At 41.6% G+C, this 24,269-nt stretch overlaps 2 protein-coding genes across 4 annotated transcripts in view; one reads left to right on the top strand and one right to left on the bottom strand.

Annotated features, from left to right (window-relative positions):
- Positions 1–20,946, bottom strand: part of LOC137383833 (probable thiopurine S-methyltransferase) — a 49,932-nt gene extending 28,986 nt beyond the window's left edge. The window contains exons 1-3 of one of the 3 annotated variants that reach the window (XM_068057117.1): positions 20,655–20,944; positions 19,028–19,169; positions 3,402–3,494 (exon numbers count right to left, since the gene is read on the bottom strand). In XM_068057117.1, coding sequence (XP_067913218.1) covers positions 3,402–3,494; positions 19,028–19,167 — 233 coding nt within the window. In that variant the 5' untranslated portion in view covers positions 19,168–19,169; positions 20,655–20,944. Of the gene's footprint in view, positions 1–3,401; positions 3,495–19,027; positions 19,170–20,654 lie in introns of all 3 variants that reach the window. The other 2 variants (XM_068057111.1, XM_068057128.1) reach the window with 2 other exon arrangements.
- Positions 20,947–20,972: 26 nt separating this feature from the next.
- Positions 20,973–24,269, top strand: part of LOC137383825 (lysine-specific histone demethylase 2) — a 207,112-nt gene continuing 203,815 nt past the window's right edge. Inside the window, 1 exon segment of the mRNA XM_068057097.1 lies at positions 20,973–21,068. Coding sequence (XP_067913198.1) covers positions 21,050–21,068 — 19 coding nt within the window. The 5' untranslated portion in view covers positions 20,973–21,049.

Raw genomic sequence — 24,269 nt, 5'->3', positions numbered from 1 at the left:
TTGGGTAGAATTTCTACTTTGGGTGCAATTGGCATTCTGGGCACAAGTTACACCAGTAATGAGAAATAGTTTCTTACTCTCCCTCAAGTTTCCACTCAAACTCATTTGCTTCTCACTAACTGCAGAATTTGCCATGAATCAGTGCATGGGCAGTAGTCTCAAATGAAGGATCTTTTACGCCCACCTGAGAGGACAGATGGGACTTGGTTTAAAATTTCATCCAAAAGATGGCACCCCCTCAGGACTGCATTGGAGTGTCAGCCTAGATTTTTGTGCTAAAGTCATAGGCCAGAATTTTATGTCACCCCAGCGGGTCGAATGGTGGTGTGGGGGCGGCGTAAAATTGAGTGGCAGGCTCCGGGAGGTCGACCTGCCCCGCTTCCACCTCCGGACTAGCTTACAGAGGTCAGGCCACTTAACGGCCACTAAAGGACCCCTGCACGCCTCCACGGATATTTTACCTGTGGCAACTGGGTGTGCTGGGGATGTGAAAGGCCGCCCAGCGATAGCTGCTGGCCTTTCCACGCCCCTGGAGGTGGGGGGGTATGGCAGTCAGGCACAGGGTGCCCGATTGAGTTCCGCCCCTGCCTCCCAACCCACCCCCAGGATCCAAGACATCCCCCTCCCCCCAAAGGACCACGCCAGCCTCACCAGGGAAGGACCAATCGCCCCTGGTGAAGGATGCCCCTACTTACCTTCCCTCCTCGATCCATTGGGTCAGCTTGGCTGCAGTCCCAGCAGTGGCCACCGCACTCGGTGGCGCTGCTAGGACTAAGAGCTGCCAGCACGCTGATTGGCTGGCAGCTCACTGAGGCAGGACCTCCTCCCTCAAGTGGACGGAAGTCCCACCTCGGGACAATTAAAGCCTGGAGATCTGTAAAATACAGGACGGATCACCAGGCTAGGCGGAAGCGGATTCGCCACCGACTTTCATGTCGGAGTCTGGCTCCCGTCCATCCACAGTTAAATTCCGGCCATAGAGTGGGATTTGAACCAGCAACCGTGCGACCCAGAGGCAAGAATACTACCAACGGAGTCACGGCTCTCCACCGCAAGCCACAGCGGACAGCTCAGGTAAAGTAGTCAGTGTTAATAAATTAAAAAAGTATTCAAAACTTTTAAAATGTGCTTTTTGGTGTACTTGGGGGCCAAAAGCACCAGCTTAAAGTTTAAGAGCCTCCTTGAAGGCTTGAAAGTAGCGTAATTAGTAGAAACTCCCAAAAGGTGATTAATTCGTCCTGGGGAGGCGATGCCAGTTTTGTCCAGGGCTGGCTTCTAATGAAATGTTTTCGCAACTAGCATAAAAGATCGTGGAAACTTGATTGTGCTGAACGTAATTTGTGCTTAAAATTCTGCAATCTTTTGCAGGGTTAAAAGAAAGACTTTAATTTATGTAGTGTGACAGGCTGTCCCAAAGTGCTTTACAGCCAATGAAGTACTTTTGAAGTATGGTCACTGTTGGACAAAATGTAGGATGTAGGCACGGTTATGCCATTTCAAATAATTATGCCAGAACAAAAACAGTGCAACCAACTGGCAACCCCATTATTTATAAAGAATGAGTTGTTAGGGATATAGTCCATTCTTAATTCAAACAGTCTGGTAATTTAATTTTTATTTGTATTAATGCCCAGCTTATTGTGTTATTTATGCTTCTTAAATTAAAACTGTTGGATAATTTACCTTCATTATGGCAAGAAAATGACTCAAATACTCGGAGAATCTTAGGCAACTGAAGGCTTCAAAATAGATATACAAACTCAATTTAAAAAAAAATCAGAACTGTTCCTTTGGTCGTTTGATATCAAAGACATCAGTAAGTATTCATAAACAAAATGCCCTTCTTGTAACAATAATTAGATAAATCCAATTAGCAACTTAATGATTATTCAACAAAAAAAGACACATTCTGTCCACTGAACTGACCAAACAACTGTATAAAAAAAGCAATCTACCTCATCCCCTCCAAGTCACACACCATCCTGACTTGGAACTATATCGCCGTTCCTTCACTGTCGCTGGGTCAAAATCCTGGAACTCCTTCCTGACAGCACTGTTGGTTTACCTAGCCCACATGGACTGCAGCGGTTCAAGAAGGCAGCTCACCACCACCTTCTCAGGGGAAATTAGGGATGGGCAATAAATGCTGGCCTGGCCAGCGTCGCCCACATCCCATGAATGAATAAAAAAAATCTCAAGGAAACAGTAAGTAACTTGACAATCACTAATCCTGAATAACAATTATCTGAAACTCAGGAGAGGGGAGGGTATGGGATGACAATGAAAGGGAAGAAAATGAACAGCTATCAGATCTGTGTTAAAGCTGGAACTGCAGGTGCAACAGTAAAAATTGGGGTCCAGTCCCAAGTGGCAGCAGGTTAAGTTAGTCTGGTCGGGGCTGCCACAGGTTATATACAAACATTATTATTCTGGTGAATCCCCTTTATATTCCAGCCTTGATGAAAGCTATCATTCCATTAGTCTTTTGAATTACTTCTTGTAGTTGTACATTAGGTCAGAGATATCTGCACTCCTCCAATTCTGGCCTCTTGTGCATCTCCGATTGTAAATGCTCCACTACTGGCGGCCATGCCTTCAGCTGCCAAGGTCCAGAGCACTGGGATTCCCTCCCTCAACTTCTCCGTCTCTCCTTCTCTTTCCTTTTTTTTTACTAACACTCCTTAAAATGTACCTCTTTGACCAAGCTTTTGATCACATGCACTAATATCTCCATTTGTGGCTCCAAGTAAATTGTGTTTTACTAGCACTCTTGAGAAGTCCTTTGGGACTTTCTGCTCTGTTAAATACAATATATAAATAAAAGTTGTTGTTGCTAATTTGTTTACTGGGCATCCAAAATCCATTTTCTCATTCACAGTTTCTAGTCTATTGCTATTAAGAAAATATTCTGATTTGTCTTTCTTGGATCCATTGAGGATGACCTTACACTTCTCTACACTGAACTCCATCTGTCACAATTTTGCCTGCTCACTCAATCTGTCTACGTCCCTTTATAACATCTTTCTTTCGTTTACACAATTTGTTCTTCCTAATTTAGTGTCACCAGCAAATGTGAAGCTGATACCACTCCCTTTTGTCTTGCACTATCATTCCTTTTGTCCTCTAATCACTCCTGCCTTCCACCCCATCACAGACCGATTCTTTTGTTCTTTCCTTGGCTCCCAGCTCCACTTTTCCCTGCCTCTGAACTTGCTTCAAACCCATTACATCTCTAACATTTCTCAGTATCAAAAAGATCACTAATCTGAAATGCTATCTCTGTTTCTTTTTCCTCTGCAGGACGGGAACATCTGTGTATTTCCAACATTTCCAGCATATACTTCTGTATGGCCAACTGGAGAAATTTTCTCCGTTTAATTATCGATCAGGAATTTACATACCATTTCATATCTAGTGACTTTCCACAGAGTGGGAAAAAAATACGGATTTGCTTCCTCCCATTTAGAATAATATCCAGGTGCTTCTGCAACAATCTACAAAAATAAAAACAGTTAAAAGGGATAAAGTACTTGATCAAATACAAATCAGATCAGTAAATAATGCATTAAATATGCAGTAACAGGTAATGTTCTGAAATGAAGGGCTTAGAACTGTTCAAATCGAGGAACACTATGGGCTGGATTTTGTGTCGGAGGCGGGGCTCCTGACGCCAGCCAAAAAGGCAGCGGTGTTGGTTGGGGGGCGGTTTGTGGGTGAACCCTGCCTTTTTATTTTCAGGGGCCACCCCTCCCCCCCACTCCGGAGCGATCCTCCGGTATTTTTAAATGTAAGTTTCGGGGCACTCACTTGTTTCAGGCTGTTGGCTCTTTTAATATGCAATTTGGGTCCTATGAGATATATCAGTCCCGAGTGCCATTTTAGGACCGAGCGGGATGGGGTGTGCATTGCTTACACCCCACTAAGTACTAAGCAACCAAACAGGAGCCCAAAGGCAAGTTTTAATTTATTTTCTGAGGCCAGGAGGAGCAGGATTTTCTTTGACGTTGCACAGAAGAAAACTTGGGCTGTTGCTGCACATGCTTCATCATATTTCCTGTAAATTAACCCTTCCATCTCCTGATCAATCTTTTTATAGCCCAGCTAGTTTTTAAGATTCACAGTATTATGGCAGCACAGAGCCTGCAGGCTTCTTCGAGGCATTCGGTTTCTTCTTACAGTCCACAGTGGGTATAGTAATATGAGTCCCAGCTCTGAACCCTGCTACTCTAAGGCACTATCAGGTGGCATGTGCCAAGTGTCAGTGTCAGGAATAAGGGTGATGAACTTAGAGCATGGATCAGTACTTGGAGCTACGATGTTGTGGCCATAACGGAGACGTGGATATCACAGGGGCAGGAATGGATGTTGGATGTTCCTTTTGAAACATCTGAACCGCGGAATAGGGAGGGAGGTAAAAGAGGTGGGGGAGTGGCATTGCTAATCAGGGATAGCATCACAGCTGCAGAAAGGGAGGTCGTCAAGGAGGGTTTGTCTACTGAGTCATTATGGGTGGAAGTCAGAAACAGGAAAGGAGCAGTCACTTTGTTGGGAGTTTTCTATAGACCCCCCAATAGCAACAGAGACATGGAGGAACAGATTGGGAGGCAGATTTTGGAAAGGTGCAGAAGTAACAGGGTTGTTGTCATGGGTGACTTCAACTTCCCTAATATTGATTGGAACCTCCTTAGTGCAAATAGTTTGGATGGAGCCGTTTTTGTCAGGTGTGTCCAAGAAGGTTTCCTGACTCAATATGTAGATAGGCCGACTAGAGGGGAGACTATGTTAGACTTGGTGCTTGGCAACGAGCCAGGCCAGGTGGCAGATCTATCGGTGGGAGAGCATTTCGGTGATAGTGATCACAACTCCCTGACCTTTACTATAGTCATAGACAGGGACAGGAGCAGACGGGATGGGAAAATATTTAATTGGGGGAGGGGGAATTACAATGCTATTAGGCAGGAACTGGGGAGCATAAATTGGGAACAGATGTTCTCAGGGAAATGCACGACAGAAATGTGGAGGTTGTTTAGGGAGCACTTGCTGCGACTGCTGGATAGGTTTGTCCCGATGAGGCAGGGAAGGGATGGTAGGGTGAAGGAACCTTGGATGACAAGAGATGTGGAACAGCTAGTCAAGAGGAAGAAGGAAGCTTACTTAAGGTTGAGGAAGCAAGGATCAGACAGGGCTCTAGAGGGTTACAAGGTAGCCATGAAGGAACTGAAGAATGGACTTAGGAGAGCTGGAAGGGGACATGAAAAAGTCTTGGCGGGTAGGATTAAGGAAAATCCCAAGGCGTTCTACACTTATGTGAGGAACAAGAGGATGGCCAGAGTGAGGGTAGGGCCGATCAGGGATAGCGGAGGGAACGTGCCTGGAGTCGGAGGAGGTAGGGGAGGTCCTAAATGAATACTTTGCTTCAGTATTCACTAGTGAGAGGGACCTGGCCGTTTGTGAGGACAGCGTGGAACAGGCTGATATGCTCCAACAGGTTGAGGTTAAGAGGGAGGATGTGCTGGAAATCTGAAAGATATGAGGACAGATAAGTCCCCGGGGCCAGACGGGATATACCCAAGGATATTACGGGAAGCGAGGGAAGAGATTGCTGTGCCTTTGGCGATGATCTTTGCGTCTTCACTGTCCACTGGAGTAGTACCGGATGATTGGAAGGTGGCAAATGTTGTTCCCTTGTTCAAGAAAGGGAATAGGGATAACCCTGGGAATTATAGACCAGTCAGTCTTACGGCGGTAGTGGGCAAATTATTGGAGAGGATTCTGAGAGACAGGATTTATGATTATTTGGAAAAGCATGGTTTGATTAGAGACAGTCAGCATAGATTTGGAAGGGGCAGGTCATGCCTCACAAGCCTTATTGAATTCTTTGAGGATGTTACAAAACACATTGATGAAGGAAGAGCAGTGGATGTGGTGTATATGGATTTTAGCAAGGAGTTTGATAAGGTTCCCCATGGTAGGCTCATTCAGAAAGTAAGGAGGCAGGGGATACAGGAAAATTTGGCTGTCTGGATACAGAATTGGCTGGCCCATAGAAGTCAGAGGGTGGTAGTAGATGGAAAGTATTCAGCATGGAGCTCGGTGACCAGTGGTGTTCCACAAGGATCTGTTCTGGGACCTCTGCTCTTTGTGATTTTTATAAATGACTTGGATGAGGAAGCGGAAGGCTGGGTTAGCAAGTTTTCCGATGACATGAAGGTTGCTGGAGTTGTGGATAGTGTGGAAGGCTGTTGTAGGTTGCAACAGGACATTGACAGGATGCAGAGCTGGGCTCAGAAGTGGCAGATGGAGTTCAACCTGGAAAAGTGTGAAGTGATTCATTTTGGAAGGTCGAATTTGAATGCGGAATACAGGCTTAAAGACAGGATTCTTGGTAGTGTGGAGGAACAGAGGGGTCCATGTCCATAGATCGCTCAAAGTTGCCACCCAAGTTGATAGGGTTGTTAAGAAGGCGTATGGTGTGTTGGCTTTCATTAACAGGGGGATTGAGTTTAAGAGCCGCAAGGTTATGCTGCAGCTCTATAAGGCCCTGGTTCGACCACACTTGGAATATTGTGTTCAGTTCTGGTCGCCTCATTATAGGAAGGATGTGGAAGCTTTAGAGAGGGTGCAGAGGAGATTTACCAGGATGCTGCCTGGATTGGAGGGCATGTCCTACGAAGAAAGATTGAGGGAGCTAGGGCTTTTCTCATTGGAGCGAACAAGGATGAGAAGTGACTTGATAGAGGTGTACAAGATGATGAGAGGCATAGATAGAGTGGACAGCCAGAGACTTTTTCCCAGGGCGGAAAGGGCTATCACCAGGGGGAATAATTTTAAGGTGAATGGAGGAAGGTTTCGGGGAGATCTCAGAGGTAGGTTCTTTACACAGAGAGTGGTGGGTGCGTGGAATGCGCTGCCAGCGGTGGTAGTAGAAGCAGATACATTAGGGGCATTTAAGCGACTCTTGGATAGGTACATGGATGATAGTAGAATGAAGGGTATGTAGGTAGTTTGATCTTAGAGTAGGTTAAACGTTCGGCAGAACTTCGTGGGCTGAAGGGCCTGTACTGTGCTGTACTGTTCTACGTTCTATGTTCTAAGTGTTTGGCACCAGATAGTCAAATCTAGCTCTATACGAATATGTTTACAGTCAGCAGTGAGTGGTATGACGAGGGTTCATCTTTATTTGGTGGTTACACAGATGGGAAGGGCCTCTAGGGCACTCCCATTCAGCAAACATCTATTTAGGAACAGGAGGAGGCCATTTAGCCCCTCCAGTGTTCCACCATTGAATGAGATCGTGGCTGATCTTTGACCTAACTTCATATACTCCAATTGTAAAATTACTGGGATTTTCAGGCATAAATAATGTTAAATGTAATCACCTCTGAAGACTTCTGGTTCAATCCCTCCTAATGCTTTACTTGAATTTAACATTAGAGGGTATCCGTGCAACAGTTCAATGTGCAATTGTAGGAAGCAGAATCAGATCAATATTCTGAGTTTTATCAGTTGCAAAAAAAATTTCATTCATATCGTTACTAGGAGTCACGAGTGCATTGGCTAAATTTGCACGATACAATATTAATAACGGTAGTATTGTGCAATGCTAAACAGGATAGGTTACATACTTGGGAACTTAATTTCATCTGCCATTTATCATCCTAATGTAGAAAAATATGATGTGCTTCAAATGGGGCAAAAAAATTCAGAAAGGCATTATTATTTAAAGGGAAACAAAAATTTAAAAAAAATTTGAGTTCTGATTGACAACAAATTGAAGCTATTGCAAGAATGCTTGGTGGCAGCGAGTAAAGCAAATCAAATGCTGGGATTTATTAAAAAGGCAGTAATGCACTCTAATAGTAAAGCAATCCCGCCACTTTATAAACCAATGGTGTAACTGCACTTGGAATTCTTGTATCAAGAATGATTGAGGAAATGGAGAGACTGGGTTAACAGGAGTGATTACATAACAGGGCATGTTCTCACGAGAGAACAAAAAGGTTGAGAAGTGACGTGATGGCTATATTTAAAATCTACATTACCTAGTCTCTGTAGAATTAAGAAAACTTGTTGTATCTTGCCCAGAACTGTAGAACGAGACATGGCCCACAATTGAAGAAATTTAAAATTCATTTGCAGCAATATTGGACACAAAAGTAAATCCCTTTCAATGATGGGCTGAATAGGGCGGGGGGAGGGGGGGGGGCAGGGGTGGTTTATAAGGTGACATGCACATAAATCAATCTGCGACCATTTTTATGCCTGGCAGATAATGGGGTGTCTCAATGTTTCACTGTGTGGAGGTGGGATGTTAACCTATTTAAGTAGGGCTTCTATAGTACAATTGGGAAACTGATTTGAAATTAAGTGTAGCTGCGGGGTCAGCAAACGCGGCAATGAAAAAAGGAGACTGGAGCTGCCAGTCCACCCAAGGTAAGTGGCTCTTTCGGCATTCCTTGTGGGCCAAGAGGAGCAGGCGTGCTCCCCCAGGCCCCTCAAAGAAGCCTTCGACACCACTCTTGTACCTGTTATTCACTGTAAATGGTGAATCTGTGGAATAAAAACAAGAAATGCTGGAACCACTCAGCAGGTCTGGCAGCATCTGTGGGAAGAGAAGCAGAGTTAACGTTTTGGGTCAGTGACCCTTCTTCGGAACTGACAAATATTAAAAATGTCACAGGTTATAAGCAAGTAAGGCGGGACAAGGCCACATAGCTGACCAAAAGGTTATGGAACAAAGGCAAACAATATGTTAATGGTGTGTTGAAAGACAAAGCATTCGTACAGAATAGGTGATAACGGACTGAATACTGAACAGCAGCAAGTGCAAACATGAAAAAAAACAGTGGGTAAGCAAACTGAAATGAAATGAAATAAATGCAAAAAAGAGGGTTGTAAAAAAAGAAAAAACAACTAAAAATGAAAGTAAAATGGGGGGCTGTCATGCTCTGAAATTATTGAACTCAATGTTCAGTCCAGCAGGCTGTAGTGTGCCTAATCAGTAGATGAGATGCTGTTCCTCGAGCTTGCGTTGATGTTCACTGGAACACTGCAGCAATCCCAGGACAGAAATGTGAGCATGAGAGCAGGGGGCAGTGTTGAAATGGCAAGCAACCGGAAGCTCAGGGTCCTGCTTGCGGACTGAGCGGAGGTGTTCTGCAAAACAGTCACCCAGTCTGCGCTTGGCCTCCCCAATGTAGAGGAGACTACATTGTGAGCAGCGAATACAGTATACTACATTGAAAGAAGTACAAGTAAATCGCTGCTTCACCTGAAAGGAGTGTTTGGGGCCTGGCTTCTGTGGAACCAGGCTTCCTACAGGCAGTGGACACAGGAAGTATTGATTTATTCGAATGCAAACTAGATAGACTTCTTTCAGAAAAGACTATTTTGGGATAGAATGTGTAAGTAATCGGAGACATTAAATAAGTTTGACTTTGAACCTATAGTTCCTGAAGCTTTTCAACATGCCAGGTCAGAATCTGTTGCAGAGTGATTGATAGAGATTGATTTCCATGGTTATTCATCAACTTCATTACTGTTGTATCATGTGAATATCAACATGGTAGAACATAAAGTGGATGGATCTTGGTCTTCTGGAAGAGGACCAAGGGAATGGATTAAATGGATCTTCCCTAGCTGAGGCTCAACGAGCCGACCCAGTACTGACAGAGTTAGCACAGGCTGCCCAGTCTGAAATTGAGGGAGTCCCTGATTGCTACTATTTAAAGAATGAGGTACTGATGAGGAAGTGGAGTTTGCCTCACAGACTTGAGGACAAAGAGCGGACAGTGGTTCACCAGGTAGTGGTGCCACAGAGGTACCAGAGAGAAGTATTAAGAATGGCCCATGAGATTACAGTGGCTATACATGTCAGTATACGAACAACCAAAGTCCACATAAGGCAGCGGTTTGACTCGCCAAACCTCCACAAAGATATGGTGGAGTACTGTAGGAGTTGCCACATGTGCCAGGTTGAGGGGAAACGCCAACCTGTAGTGAAATCTGCCACCCTAATTCCTATATCGGCTTTTAGGAAATCCTCCAGCAGAGGGCTGGTGAATTGTCAGGGAACCCTGCCGAGAACAAAAGGGGACAGACAGGTACAGGGCTGGCATAAAGTTTGAGAGGAAAGGGGAAAAAGGGACAAAGAGGACAGGTTAAAAGGAGATCCGACAGGGTTCCCAAATGAAAACCCCTACTGTCCGATTAGCCAACCCCGAAACAGTGGAAAGATTGGACCTCACATCCTCCTATATATATGCAGACACCAGAATCACCCCACCAGAGTTGCTAACAGCATTTACAGAAAACTGCAGGGAAAAAGAAAGTCCTCAAGAGGTCAGAGAAACAGTGAGGGTGATGCTTCACTTAGTCGAAGTACTGATGGGGGTGCAATAGAATCTGTCAAATACCTGCAAGCAGGAATGTCCCAGAGGACAAAGGAAAGATTAGCAAAGAATCCTTGCCAACAGTCAGGAGAAAAGGGAACCAACCATTGCCTGAAGTAAACAGCACTTGGATGACACACCAGAACACTGAAAGCGAGGCCAGAGTGGATCCACTCACTGCCGACTCCCATAATCAGAGCTCCAACCCTGAGCTAATTAATTCTAACCATTCCCCCTGCAGACCCCAACAGGAACAAAGCCACCCTAGACAATCATGGAAATGTGCAAACTTCAAACCTCCCCAAAAACCACACGTTTAATCGGGATGTCCATTCCCAACGTATTGCAGGCTGATAGTGAAGAAACTTTAAACTCCGTTAACACATAACTATCTCAGACCCATCTCAAGAAAAGGGGCAGTTTAAAGCAACACTGCTACAAAGGAAAGACAGACTGTAACAATTTTAAGATTTCTGAATGAATTAGAGAAATGTATGTGTGCTTTCCTGTACTTTCTCTTCCTTTTAATATATAATGAAATGCTCCCCCTAATGTCGCATTTCATTCGGCCAGAGGTGGAGGTGTGACGGAAACCACACCTGTCAAATAAAAACATATTAATTTTGTCATATGGAACACTATTTGAATGTTTACTGAACATTGAACATAACTTAAAAGCAAAATACTGCGGATGCTGGAAATCTGAAATAAAAACAAGAAATGCTGGAACCACTCAGCAGGCCTGGCAGCATCTGTGGAAAGAGACATAATTGAACATAACTTGTTCAAAAAGACCACAGAGATGAATGGTTGAGAACATGGCTGGACATTTACATTCTGAAAGACAGTTGCATAGAGAGTCAATGGGAGTGCTCCCTGATTCAATTAGCCAGATGGGTTTTGTCAATAGTGATGACCAAAAGACATTGAGAGCTATTGTCTGTGTAAGAGCACTCCTTCACCACCCCCCACCCCAGAGTAGGTCTACAAAGCTTTGAAGAATCAACAACCCTCGCAGGCGGTGCTGTGTCAAACAAAGAGCTGGTCACATGATTAACCTGTTTGCCAACCTGGGAATTGATTGAATTGTGCTTCACAGAAAAGGTTTGGCAGACTGCAATCTTGAAGACCAAAGAGAAGCAATGTCTCTCTCCTCTGTCTCTCTCTCTCACAAAGTTCCAGGGACCCACGGAAGTAACTTAAACTTCAAGATGGAAGACCCCTGCAGCCTTCTGGTACCAGTGAAACAAGTTTGAAAGTGTGCACTGGGCCCCAACGAGAACTGCAAGACTTAACTTCAAAGACCTCACAGCAAAACTATAAATACAGCAACTGAATTCCATCTGTTACTTCAAATCTTCCTCCCTTTATTCTTTCTCCTCTTCTGTATCTATTTGTGTGTGTGTTTATCGCGTATGCATGCTAGCTTGGTTGTGTCATGCATTTATAATAGTTCTAACTGAGTTAGAGTGTTAGTGTAAGTTTATTAACCTTTTCTTGTTTAAGCTAGAGAAAGCCTGTCTGATTCCTTTACAATTACAATTACAGAGCAGTGAGCAAGGACTCACTGAAGTGAAGCTAAAAACACTGTTTTTAAAAGTTAAACCCGGTTATGGCCAAACCATAAGAGGCGAGAGGGAAGCCCGAGACCCCTTCCTCACCTGGTCTTAACAGAGTATCAGCATGGTTGAAAGTAAAGTGGATGGACCTTGGTCTTCTGTTATCTCGCAATTCTTACATTCCCAATGTGAAACTTTCAGCAGAGAAATAACATCGTCGGAGGACATTTTTATTTCTACATTCTTCCTCAATGCAGTAAACCATGCAGTCATTTGATTACATGGGCACCAGAAACTAACTTTGCTACCTTTTTTAAATGGTCACTTTTTGCCAGAGACTGGATTGTGTTCACCTGCAGGCTATACAACCATGGAAAGATATCACAGCTTAACCCAATCTTGTCTTAATCAGATACCCATTCCTCACAATCGTTATAGACTTGTTTTTAAAAACATCCTTCTGACCTGGGGTACCAAGATCAAAGGTAGCACACATTTCTTCCAGTACAGACTTTGGGTCTGCACTAAATATTCAGGTGGGGTCAGCTACATTGTTCTTTCCTGTAAGTATGTCCTAAAAAAGACTTACATTTATGTAGCGCTTTTCAGAACCATCAAATGTCTCAAAACGCTTTACAGCCAATAAAGTACTTTTGCAGTGTAGTCACTATTGTAATTTAGGAAACGCAGCAGCAAAGCAAGCTCCCACAAAAAGCAAGGTGATAATGTGCAGATAATCTGTTTGCATGATGTTGATTGAGGAATAAGTATTGATGACTTGCTCTTCAAAATAGTGCCATGGCAGATGGGGCCTCAGTTTAATACCTCATCCGCACCTCATATAGTGCAACACACCCTCAGTACTGCACTGGCGAGTCAGCCTTGAATTTTGTGTCCTCAAGTCCTGGAGTGGGACTTGAACCCAGAATCTTATGACTCTGGAGACAGTGTTACTCACTGAGCCACAGCTGACACGATCCCTACTTCTCTTAAGATCAGGACATTCTCTTTACTGTCAAATTATCACTATGTGATAGTGATCTAATGTGATAGTTGAGATGTAACAATGATACCTTTTGTTATGTGAGCTGGATACTATAATGTCATATGCACCCAGTGTATTTTTGTATCTTCTGGAAGACAGGCTGATGAATATTTTGGTGGACAAGGCCTATTGTAAACCAACAAGCAGATTTAATTTGTATGTAATTTGCGAATGAATAAGTTTTAGAGTGAATTTCAATCTTTTTCAGAACATTTTTGCAACATAAAGTATGCCACTCTATCCCTGTCAACAGGTTAATCTCATTTTATGGACTATCAAACAGTAAACTACTGCAGATTCTGCTGAGACCCAAATGGACTTGAAGCCAAAGATCCTTACCCAGCCAAGACACCAATTAAAATGACTACCTTCCTAGGTGTGAACTTCTGTCAGCTGCTCTCTCCTTCCTCACTGAGCTCATATGAATAAAGTTATTTCAATATATGTGCGAATGACTATAGCAATATTATCTCATTTAATAAGTGATGAATATCGTCCTAAACAAACATTTCAACTGGACCTAATTCACATTCCCAGAACCTGTGTTTTGGGTGTTAAACCCTGTTGAACTAAATTCATTAACATGATCCCAACATAAAAATCAATCAAAAATCCTTCTTAACCAGTCAAAAAGTCCTGAAACACAACTGTCCTGATTAAAATTAAGTATGGCTTACAATCAAATCTGGGACCTTTTTTTGCCTGTACAGATTGCATTATGCAATCTATTAAGCTACTGGGAAGCCCCACAATTAATATTTATTAAACATATCTGTTGACCTGAGCACCAGAAATTTAAATATATTTCCTTATGTCCTGGAGGCAAATTGTATTCATTTTCTCTCAGCTACACATCCACATATGCCCAGAGATTCAAAAACACAAACTGAATGAGTTACTTTTCCATGAATACTTGAAGCGAAGGCCAACCTTATCTCAGAGTATTCTTTTAAAGAAATTCAACTTCCAAATCATTTATTAGTTCTTGGACAGACTCCTTGAAATGTGCGAGCAGGCTGAAAAGGTCACAATATTATAAAATGAAAAATAGCGTGCAAAGCCACATGATGGATATGATGTCATGGAACCACAAGTCACCTCAAAGACAATGTGCTTCCCATTACTGGCATGTGTCAGGAGCCATTCTAGCTCTGTAGAAGTGAATACCAAGATTTAAAATGAAACTTTAATAAACACTGCAATACCATCATTTACAAGTAATGTTAATACAAAATAACCTGTCAGTAACAAGGCATTTAAAAAAAAAAGTGACTTTTCTTTGTATAGCTTAGGTGCAAAAATGGTCTACTTTTGTTGTTTTCCTTTCCTTGTATATGATATATTTAATAGAAAACTTCAGTGAAATATATTGTTTATGAATGTGTTTTGAGAAGCAGTAAGCTCTAAAATATTATGAACTGCTAGGCTTTGAATTATTCTGTTGTATGAGAAATATCGCAGAGGGCCAGTACTGACATATTTATACAAATGGAATATACAGTTTTGGATATAAAGCGGGCACAGAAGGAGGTCTTCGGCCTGTCATGTCCGTGCTAGCTCTCTGCAAGAGCAATTCATCTAGTCCCACTCCCCTCCCTTTTCTCCACAGCCCTGCAAACAGTTTTTCTCCTCAGATAATCACCCAATTCCCTTTTCAAAGCCTTGATTGAATCTGCCTTTGCCACACTCAGGCAGTGCATTACAGACCCTAACCATTTTGTGCATAAAAACGTTTTTTTTTGTCACTATTGCTTACTTTGCCAATCACCTTACATCCATGTCCTCTGCCAACAGGAACAGTTTCTCCCTATCTATTCTGTTCAGACCCCTCATAATTTTTGAACTTCTCTATCAAATCTCCTCTTAATCTTCTCTTCTCCAACGACAACAGCCCTAACTTCTCCAATCTACCCATGCAACTGAAGTTCCTCATCGCCATCGTGAATCTTTCCTGCACCCTTCCTAGGAAGGACGTGAAGGCATTGAAAGCACGGTGCCCAGAATTGGACACAATACTCCAGTTGAGGCCAAACCAGTGTTTTATGCAGGTTCATCATAACTTCCTCGTTTTTATACTCTATGCCTCTACTTACAAATCCCAGGATCCCATATGATTTATTAACCACTTTCTCAACCTGCTCTGCCACCTTCAATGATTTATGAACATATATCTCCAGGTCTTTTTGCTCCTGCACCACTTTTAGAATTGTACCTTTCATTTTATATTGTCTCTCCTTGTTATTCCTACCAAAGTTAATCACTTTACCATTCTCTGTATTAAATTTCAGCTGCCACTTTTCCGCTCATTCCATCAGCTTGTCTAAGTCATCTTGATGTTTATCACTATCCTCCTCACAGTTCACAATATTTCCAAGTTGTGTCTTCTACAAATTTTGAAATTATGCCCTGTACACTCAAGTCTCGGTGATCAACACAATATACGATAAGCAGGGGTCCCAACACCAACCCCTGGGGACCATTATATACCTTTCTTCAGTCCCAAAAAACTGTTCATCGCTACTCTCTGTTTCCTGTCACTCACTCAGCCAATTTCGTTTCCATGCTGCTGCTGTCCAGTTTATTCCATGGGCTCTAACTTTGCTGACAAGTCTATTAATGATGCACTTTATCAAATGCCTTTTGGAAGTCCATGGACACCACATCAACCTCTTCATTCTCAATAACAGTCTCTTAACCCATCAAAAAATTCAAGCAAGTTAGTTAAACAATTCGCTGTTAACAAATCCGTGCTGGCTTTCCCTAATTAATCCACATTTGTCCAAGTGACTATTAATGATTTCTAAAAGCTTTCCCATCAGTAAGATTAAACTGACTGGCCTGTAGTTGCTGGGCTTACCCTTACATTCATTTTTTTTGAACACAAGTGTTAACATTTGCAATTCTCCCATCCTTTGGTATCTAAAGGAGGACTGAAAGATTACAGCCAGTGCCTCTGCAATTTCCATCCTTACTTCCCTTAGCATCCTCAAATGCATCTCATCCATTCCTGGTGACTTTCCAACTTTAGGTACAGCAAACCTTTCCAATACCCTTTTATTAATTTTTAGCTCATCCAGTGTCTCAACTACCTCCTCTTTCACTATGACTTGGCAAGCATTGGCTTTCTTGGTAAAGACTGATTTAGTTCCTCAGCCATGCCCCCATCTCAGAGTCATACAGCACTGAAACAGGCCCTTCGGCCCACCGAGTCTGTGCTGACCATCAACCAACCCATTTATACTAATCTGACATTAATCCCATATTCCCTACCACATCCCCTCCTACATTAATCCCCTATTCCCTACCATTCTCATACCTACACTAGAGGTAATTTACTATGGCCAATTTACCTACCAACCTGCAAGTCTTTGGCGGTGGGAGGAAACCAGAGCACCCGGCGGAAACCCACGTGGTCACAGGCAGAACTTGCAAACTCCACACAAGCAGTACCCAGAACCGAACCCAGGTCGCTGGATCTGTGAGGCTGCGGTTATAACCACTGCGCCGCCCTTAATCTCTATGTGTAAATCTCTTTTTTGGTTCCTCATCAGCTGCACTCTCCTTTTCGCACCCATTGATTAACTATCATACCATTATTCTCGGATAACCATCTATTATGTCGAAATAAAAGAAAATCTTAATGGTTAACTAAATCTCATAGGTTTTCAGACTTGACAACTGTCACTTTCTAATTCTCATTTCGCAACAAGACATTGGCTCTAATGTTTTGGTAGAAAAAGTTGGCAGATAAGTTATGTTACTCTTCCAAGCTCCAAAGTACAGAGAACAGGTCATGTACTATACTGTTATGAAAGTGCTTCTAATTTTTTAAATTTATTTTCAGGATTCGTATTTTAGAATTATGGACATTGGTTTATCTGGGAAAACTGAAAAGACTGTATGGATGTTTGTTACAAGGGTCATTAAAAGGTCTTGTTTGAAAACAACCTTTACTGCTGGTCACAAGCCTTAAGCTCAATAAACAACATAAACCTTGGTGACTTGGGGAAGATGTTTACAGAAAAGTGACATGTTACGATTTATGAGGGTCAGGAGTGGGGTTTGCTTCTGAGTTGTGTTACGAAAGTGCTTCCATTTTTTGTTACATTTTTTTTTGAGAACTTACATTTTAAAACTGAAAAGATTTTTTTTTTACAAAGTTCACTGAAAGGACACTTGAGATGTTGTTTGAAAACAATCTTCGCTGGGAATTATGTGCTTTAACCTCAATAAACAACAGAAACCTTGGTGACCTGGGGAAGATGTTTACAGAGAAGCCACATGTCATGGTTTATGGAGGTCAGGAGATTGACTTTGTTTGGGGTTTGGATATTGTTTTTAGTTCAGTTGCGGTGTGAAATGTTTTGAAGACAGTTGGAGATCAACTTGCCAAGGAAAAACCACCCAGCTCACCTCTTTCTCTACCTCTTTGAAGAAACCCTGCAAAACATCCAGCGTGAGAGCGCTAAAATTATCCCTGGTGGTGCTGCATCTTTCCTGAGAAGCTGGAAAAACCTGTCAGACTAATTCTCAACGCAGTCTGAAAAGAACTGCTTCAGAAAAGATGCCAGTGACCAGTCACCCTATACCCAGATGCCAGAGCGAAAGGAACGACTGACATCCTTCCATATCTTCTATTTTTTTCTTCAAGAATTAGCAAGTATTTGGCCAAAGTATTCTTTTTTGGGCTTTGTTTTATAACATACCTCTGCACAGAGAATTTCTGTGTTTTTTTCAGCGTGTGTGTGTGTGGGGAATTTAAAAAGGGAACTTTCAGATTTCATCTGTGTGTTAATACTTTGCTTTGTTACTGGTTAAGTCTTGTTTGATAGTAAAACTGATAATTTTGTTGTTTATTAAAGAAACCAGGTTGGCACATTTTATTCTGGAATAAAATGAGTGGAGTTTATGATTGACCGTATCAGTAACTGGGTAAACATTTACATATATGTTGTGACCTGTGGAGAAGTGGCAACAGAAACGATAGTGCACTCCTTCCACCTGATTCCTAACATAAGTTATTTTGGTTCTGTGGAATTGTGGACTGCTATTGAAAGTAATTGGTGATCAACCAGCCAAGAGAGATGTGCCCAGCTCGCCTCCTTCCTCCTATCTCTGTGAAACCCTGCAAAGATCCAGTGTGTGGGAACAAAAACTCCCATCATGCTGCATTTGTCCAGAGAGGCTGGAAAAAACCTGCCAGATTAAATCTTCACCCGTCTATGTGTTTTCAGATGCCAGACTTTATGCCATTTTAGGACACAACCTAATTATCCATTTTCTTCAAGAATTAACAAGTATTTGGCCAAAGTATTTTTTTTTTTTAAAAAGAGCTCTGCAGAGAAATCTCTATTTTTCAGTTCACCGAGGTGTGAGAGTGTGGGGGGAGTGGCTAAGGTAAAAAGGGAACTTTCATATTTCAATCAATGTGTTAATGCTTTGCTTCTTTCCTGGTTAACACTTGTTTCATAATAAACTGATAATTTTGTTGTTCATTAAAAAAACCTGGTTGGTGTATTTTATTCTGGGATAAAGAGTAGACTATATGATTGACCGTATTAGTAACTGGGTAAACATTTAAATGTTGTGACCTGTGGAGAAGTGGAACGAGAAAAGACAGTGCACTCCTCCCACCTCGGTCATAACAATACTTCTTAGTTCTCCACACCTCCAGTTCCGGTATCATTTGTTAATATAAAGCTTAACTTGCAAATTGCTACTAAAGGACAACAGTCTGGGTCTTCCATTTGGACAGCAACACTGCTTGATCTTTGGATACCTTGATTAGAACTTTGCTCTGTGAAAATATTCCATTCATTTTATGTTATCAACAGTGACTCACCCACACCACAACAAAACAACTAACCATTTCATGTAAGACTAATCAATTAAGTCTCGAAGACCAACATTCCAAATTGTTTGTCAATGTAAACCACGAGGAAGCCAAAAAAAATTAGAGATTCAATATCAAGAAAAATATATATTTCTAAAAATCAATTAAAAGCTGTCTGGAAACTAAATTCTGCACTCACTTGTGAACTTCATTCTTATGAAAGCTGATGTGCTTCTTTTCCCATCGCCCCATCCAGTCTTCCACAGTCATTTCAATGTTTTCTATGTCTCCAAAACAGTTCAACTTTTTTCCCTCCGGTATATCTACTCCAGCATTCATGGCTGTTTTGAGAAAGTGCATATTGTGACAACATGTAGAGAACACATAAAAACCTTCCAAACCAAATCTCAGATTTTTAATCTGAGAAAAAGACAGATGGATCCCAGTTTTAAGCAAAAAAAAAAATGGTTTCTGTTTAGTTTTGTAAAAGGTTACAATAACTTTCTTTTTCAGTCATGGAGAATTTAATATAAATTCAGGGATGTAATCATGACAATAAGCTTTCCCAAGTATTGCCACAGGAAATTTAAAACAAGAATAGGAACTTCCTTGAAATGTATTTGTTGCAAACTATAAAAATACATATTTTTTTCTTGAACTGTAAATAAACAAGTTTTTCTTTTGCAATTTTCTCTTCTCCCACGTAAATGGCGTTAACCTCTGCTGCAGTTCATTTCTTATAGACACTGGCAATCTTCTGACACCTCTTGCAAATAACCATTTTTCAAGGTCAAGCTTAGAAAGTTGATGTCAAAAAACTAATAACTAGCTTATAGAAAGTTTACACTGTGCCAGGGCAGCGCAGTGGTTAGCACCGCAGCCTCACAGCTCCAGGGACCCGGGTTCGATTCTGGGTACTGCCTGTGCGGAGTTTGCAAGTTCTCCCTGTGTCTGCGTGGGTTTTCCCCGGGTGCTCCGGTTTCCTCCCACATCCAAAAGACTTGCAGGTGATAGGTAAATTGGCCGTTGTAAATTGCCCCTAGTGTAGGTAGGTGGTAGGGAATATGGGATTACTGCAGGGTTAGTATAAAATGGGTGGTTGTTGGTCGGCACAGACTCAGTGGGCCGAAGGGCCTGTTTCAGTGCTGTATCTCTAAAAAAAAATTTTATTTTCATGTAAATACAAATGGGTTAATAATGAAATGTTTGCTCAAAAATTTGGATTTCAAAAATGTCACTGATTTAATTTTGAAGATTAGTTTTAGGATACCATTTTCCTTCCCTGTTTTTTCCTACCTTAAAAAATGCATACGTATATAAAAGAACAAGAGATAACATCTGGAGACAATTAAGATTCTCGTGAGCACATATTTGCTTGGCAACACTAAATCGTTAAAGTGAAGCTTCTCAGTTGTTTATTCCAGTCCATATGCCAAACGACAGGCAACTTAATCAAAGCAAAACAAAATACTGTGAATGCTGGAATCTGAAATAAAAGTGAAAACTGATGGAAATACTCAGGGGTTTGGCAGCCCCTGTGGAGAAAAACAGAGTTTATGTTTCAGGTCGACATCAATCTGAATCATTAACTCTGTTGATCTCTCCACAGAATCTACCTGACCTGCTGAGCATTTCCAACATTTTCTGGTTTTATTTTAATTAAAACAAGGACATTTTGCTACAATTTATCTCTGGTTACAAAAGGAGCAAGTGCTAAGTTTGAGCCGCAGACTGCAAAACATGAACGGTGAGGGTAAAGACCGACTTTAGTTAAGAATTATTCTCCAACACACACAATTCCTTCAAATAAATATATTTAGACTGACCTACCTGTTGGTGCGCTTAGTCGTAATTTGACTGACAATATGTCCGAGCCAAACTCTGCTACTCTGATATCTGGGCGGGACAGGGTGAGGTCACAGGTCACACGCGCTCTTCTTTCGGATTTGCGGCTATTAAAAAAGAACCGGACCCGTAATTTAAACTTAAACTTCCACAGAAGGAATGAAGATGCTGAAACATATTAGAAAAGCAAAGACATGTCATTTCCCCTCCTCTCGTGCCCCAACTCGCGGCGACCCTCGAATTCAAGCCAACAAATTATTCAAATCGCGCATCAGTTACGAACCGGGGCGCGTGCGCATGAGAGAGAGAGCGAGAGCGCACGCGCGCCTGCCTGGGTTCTGGATCCAGAGTGAGAGTTGTCGAGAGCCGCCGCACAATGTATTACTCGGACACGGGTGAGTACAGGTAGGGCTGCGGCGTTATCGCCGCTCTGTCCTGGCCGTTTAACTTGGTAATCATTGCCTTTTTTTTTTTGTTGCCTCTCTTGGCTTTTCCCACCATTGGACAATTTAAAGCCGCCGTTCAATAACTCGTTAAATAACAACGGGGCTGCTGCCTCTTTCCCTCGGGCCCATCGCCGAGCTGTCTTGGCCCCTCTGTTTCTCGTTCATTTTACCCTCGAACTGTATATATATGTGTGTGTGTGAATGTGAGGGAACCAAGCTGTTCGTTTACCTCGGGGAATCCCTAATCCTCGGCCTGGAACTCAGGCTTTGTGCAGCAATCAGCACCAACCTATGTCTGAGCTCCTCTGTGACTGCACTGCTGCGGATACATTGAGGATGGCTGAAACTACATTGTTATAAAAAGTAGATACATTTTATGTACCACTGAGGCAAAGTCTCAATGTTAACAGGAATGTTTACATAACGTTACAGAAATGTTTATATGGTTTTTTCAGCTTTTGCTATTTACCAGTAGCATTGCTCATTGATTTAAATCATTGGTGTTTTTCCCCTGTATTTTTTCTTAGTTACTTTTTTTGCAGTATTTATAATTTTCTGCGAGTGCATTCATTTGGCGTAGTTCTGTCTGTCTTCTACATGCCTACTGTTTTTAAAATGTTGATTGCGAGTTTTACGAGCAGCCACGAAAACAGTCATCTGTTTTTGTCAAAGTCTAATTTGATTGGTAGGGACGATTGTGAAGACTTGGTGAAGGGTCAAGGAGGAAGTTGAAGTTGATGATTATCTTCAGTAATTGTAGGTAGGAAGTTATTAGTTAATTGGTTGTTTAGAATTAAGTGTTTTCCCCAAAATTTAAAGAGCAGCGATTTTTAAGTCTCAGATAAAAGATAATTTGAATATGGATTTAATATGTTGGAAGGTTTGCTGTTTTGTCTCATCTTAGTGATTAATTTCAGTCGTCATCTTTCCTGTAAACTGCAAGAGAATTGAATGAATAGTGGGAGTGAATTGTGACTTTTTTTTGCTTTGAATTTGTATTGTTTTCTTAACAAATTTTCCAGAAACCAGGAAAATATTTGAATAATATCTAAAGTTTCTCAACTGTTTTCACAATTTGACCTTTAAAACAATTAGGAAAATTGAGTTTAAAGCACTAAGTAATTTCTGCTTATCCCTTTTACCAACAAAAACAGTTTTGCTTTGTAGCACTTATAATGTACCTTATAATGTTTGCTGGTAGTGTATATGCAGATGGTGAATCATACTTGTAGGCCTTCCTGAAGCCTGCACCATCCTGATGATCCATCTATGACATAGGTGAACAGAGCAAAAGAAAGAGAAAATTAAAAATTTACTTGCACCGTTAATTATGTCACTCTGTTTAACTGGGACTTTTGCACTGCTTGGCCATTACCCTCCCTTAAACAGAAGGAGTATAATTTGGGAAAATGTGAGTTTGACCACTTTGGCAAGAAGAATAGAAAAGCAGAATGGAGAGAGATTGCAGAATGCTGTGGTACAGTGGGATCTGGTTGTATTTGTACAAAATCACAAAGTCAGGATGCAGGCACAACAAAATGAGGAAGGCAAATGGAATGTTGGCCTTTATTGCAAGGGGGAATTGAATAAACTAGTAGAGAAGTCTTGTTACAACTATACAGGGCATTGGTGAGACTGCACTGAATGTATTGTGTACAGTTTTGGTCACCTTATTTAAGGAGAGACTTGCTTGCATTGGAAGCAGTTCAGGGAAGGTTCAATAGGCTGATTCCTCAGATGAGGGAGAAACAAGAAATGCTGGAATCACTCAGTAGGTCTGGCAGCATCTGTGGAAAGAGAAGCAGAGTTAACGTTTCGGGTCAGTGACCCTTCTTCGGAACTGACCCGAAACGTTAACTCTGCTTCTCTTTCCACAGATGCTGCCAGACCTGCTGGAGTGATTCCAGCATTTCTTGTTTCTGTTTCAGATTTCCAGCATCTGCAGTATTTTGCTTTTATCCTCAGATGAGGGGCTTGTCTTATGAGGAAAAGTTGAGCAGGTTGGGTCTATACCCATTGGAGTTTAGAAGATTGAGAGGTGATCTTATTGAAACATAAGGGGGAGTTGGTGGCATAGTGATAATGACACTGAATTAGTAATCCAGAGGCCTAAGCTAATGCTGTGCAGACACAGCTGGTGGAATTTAAATTCAATTAATAAAAATTTGGAATTGAAAGCTGAACCAGTTATGGTGCCATGAAACTATCATCGGTTGTCGTAAAAAAAAATAAAAATCTGGTTCACTAATGTCCTTTAGGGAAGGAAATCTGGTGTCCTTATCTGGTCCAGCCTACACGTGACTCCAGACCTACAGCAATGTGGTTGATTCTTAATTACTGTTACTAAAGTCCTTCTATTTTTTTAAGTATATGTTTTTGAGGACTTATTGTGAAGATGGATTCATTGGAAGGCTGAAGATTTCATGGAAGCTGTACTTTGCTTTGTTGTTTGTTGAAAGGACAGAGATGTTGTTTAAAAACAGCCTTGCTGGAAGTCAAGTGCTTTAAGCAATAAACAACAGAAACCTTGGTGACCTGGAGAAGATGTTTACAAGGAACTGATGGGTTAAGATATATAGAGGTCAGGATGCTTGACTCTTGAGATATTGTTTTTGGTTTTGCTTTGGACAGTGTGTTGAGGTGTGAACTGTTTTGAAGATAGTTGGAGAAAACCAGTCAAGAGAAGGCACGATCAGCTCACCCTCTTCCATCTCTTTGAGAACTTCTTGAGAATCAAGTATAGGAAATAGAGAAACTGATGCATTTCTCCTGAGAAGCCTGCCAGAAACTCCTAATGCTGCATTTCTCCAGGAAAGCCTGCCAAACTGATCCTCGATGTTGTCTGAAAAGAACTGCTCAAGAAAGATCCCAGTGACAGCCATCTGCATATATTTGGGACGTCAAACTAAAAAGAAACAACTGACATCTTTTCATATCTTTTTTTTTCTTCAAGAATTAGCAAGTATTTGGCCAAGTATTCTTTTTGTCCTTTTTTTGTAACATCTCTGCAGAAAGAATTTCTGTATTTTTTTCAATGTTTGTGTGTGGGGAATTTTAAAAGAGGACTTTAATATTTCAATCTGTGTTACTGCTTTGCCTTGTTACTGGTTAAGTCTTGTTTTATAAAAAAAATCTGATTTTTTTTTATTT

The sequence above is a fragment of the Heterodontus francisci genome, chromosome 2 (genome assembly GCF_036365525.1).
Source record: "Heterodontus francisci isolate sHetFra1 chromosome 2, sHetFra1.hap1, whole genome shotgun sequence".
In the NCBI taxonomy this organism is placed as follows: domain Eukaryota; kingdom Metazoa; phylum Chordata; class Chondrichthyes; order Heterodontiformes; family Heterodontidae; genus Heterodontus; species Heterodontus francisci.
The sequence above is the reverse complement of the archived record's forward strand: the minus strand, read 5'-3'. Positions and strand labels throughout refer to the sequence as shown.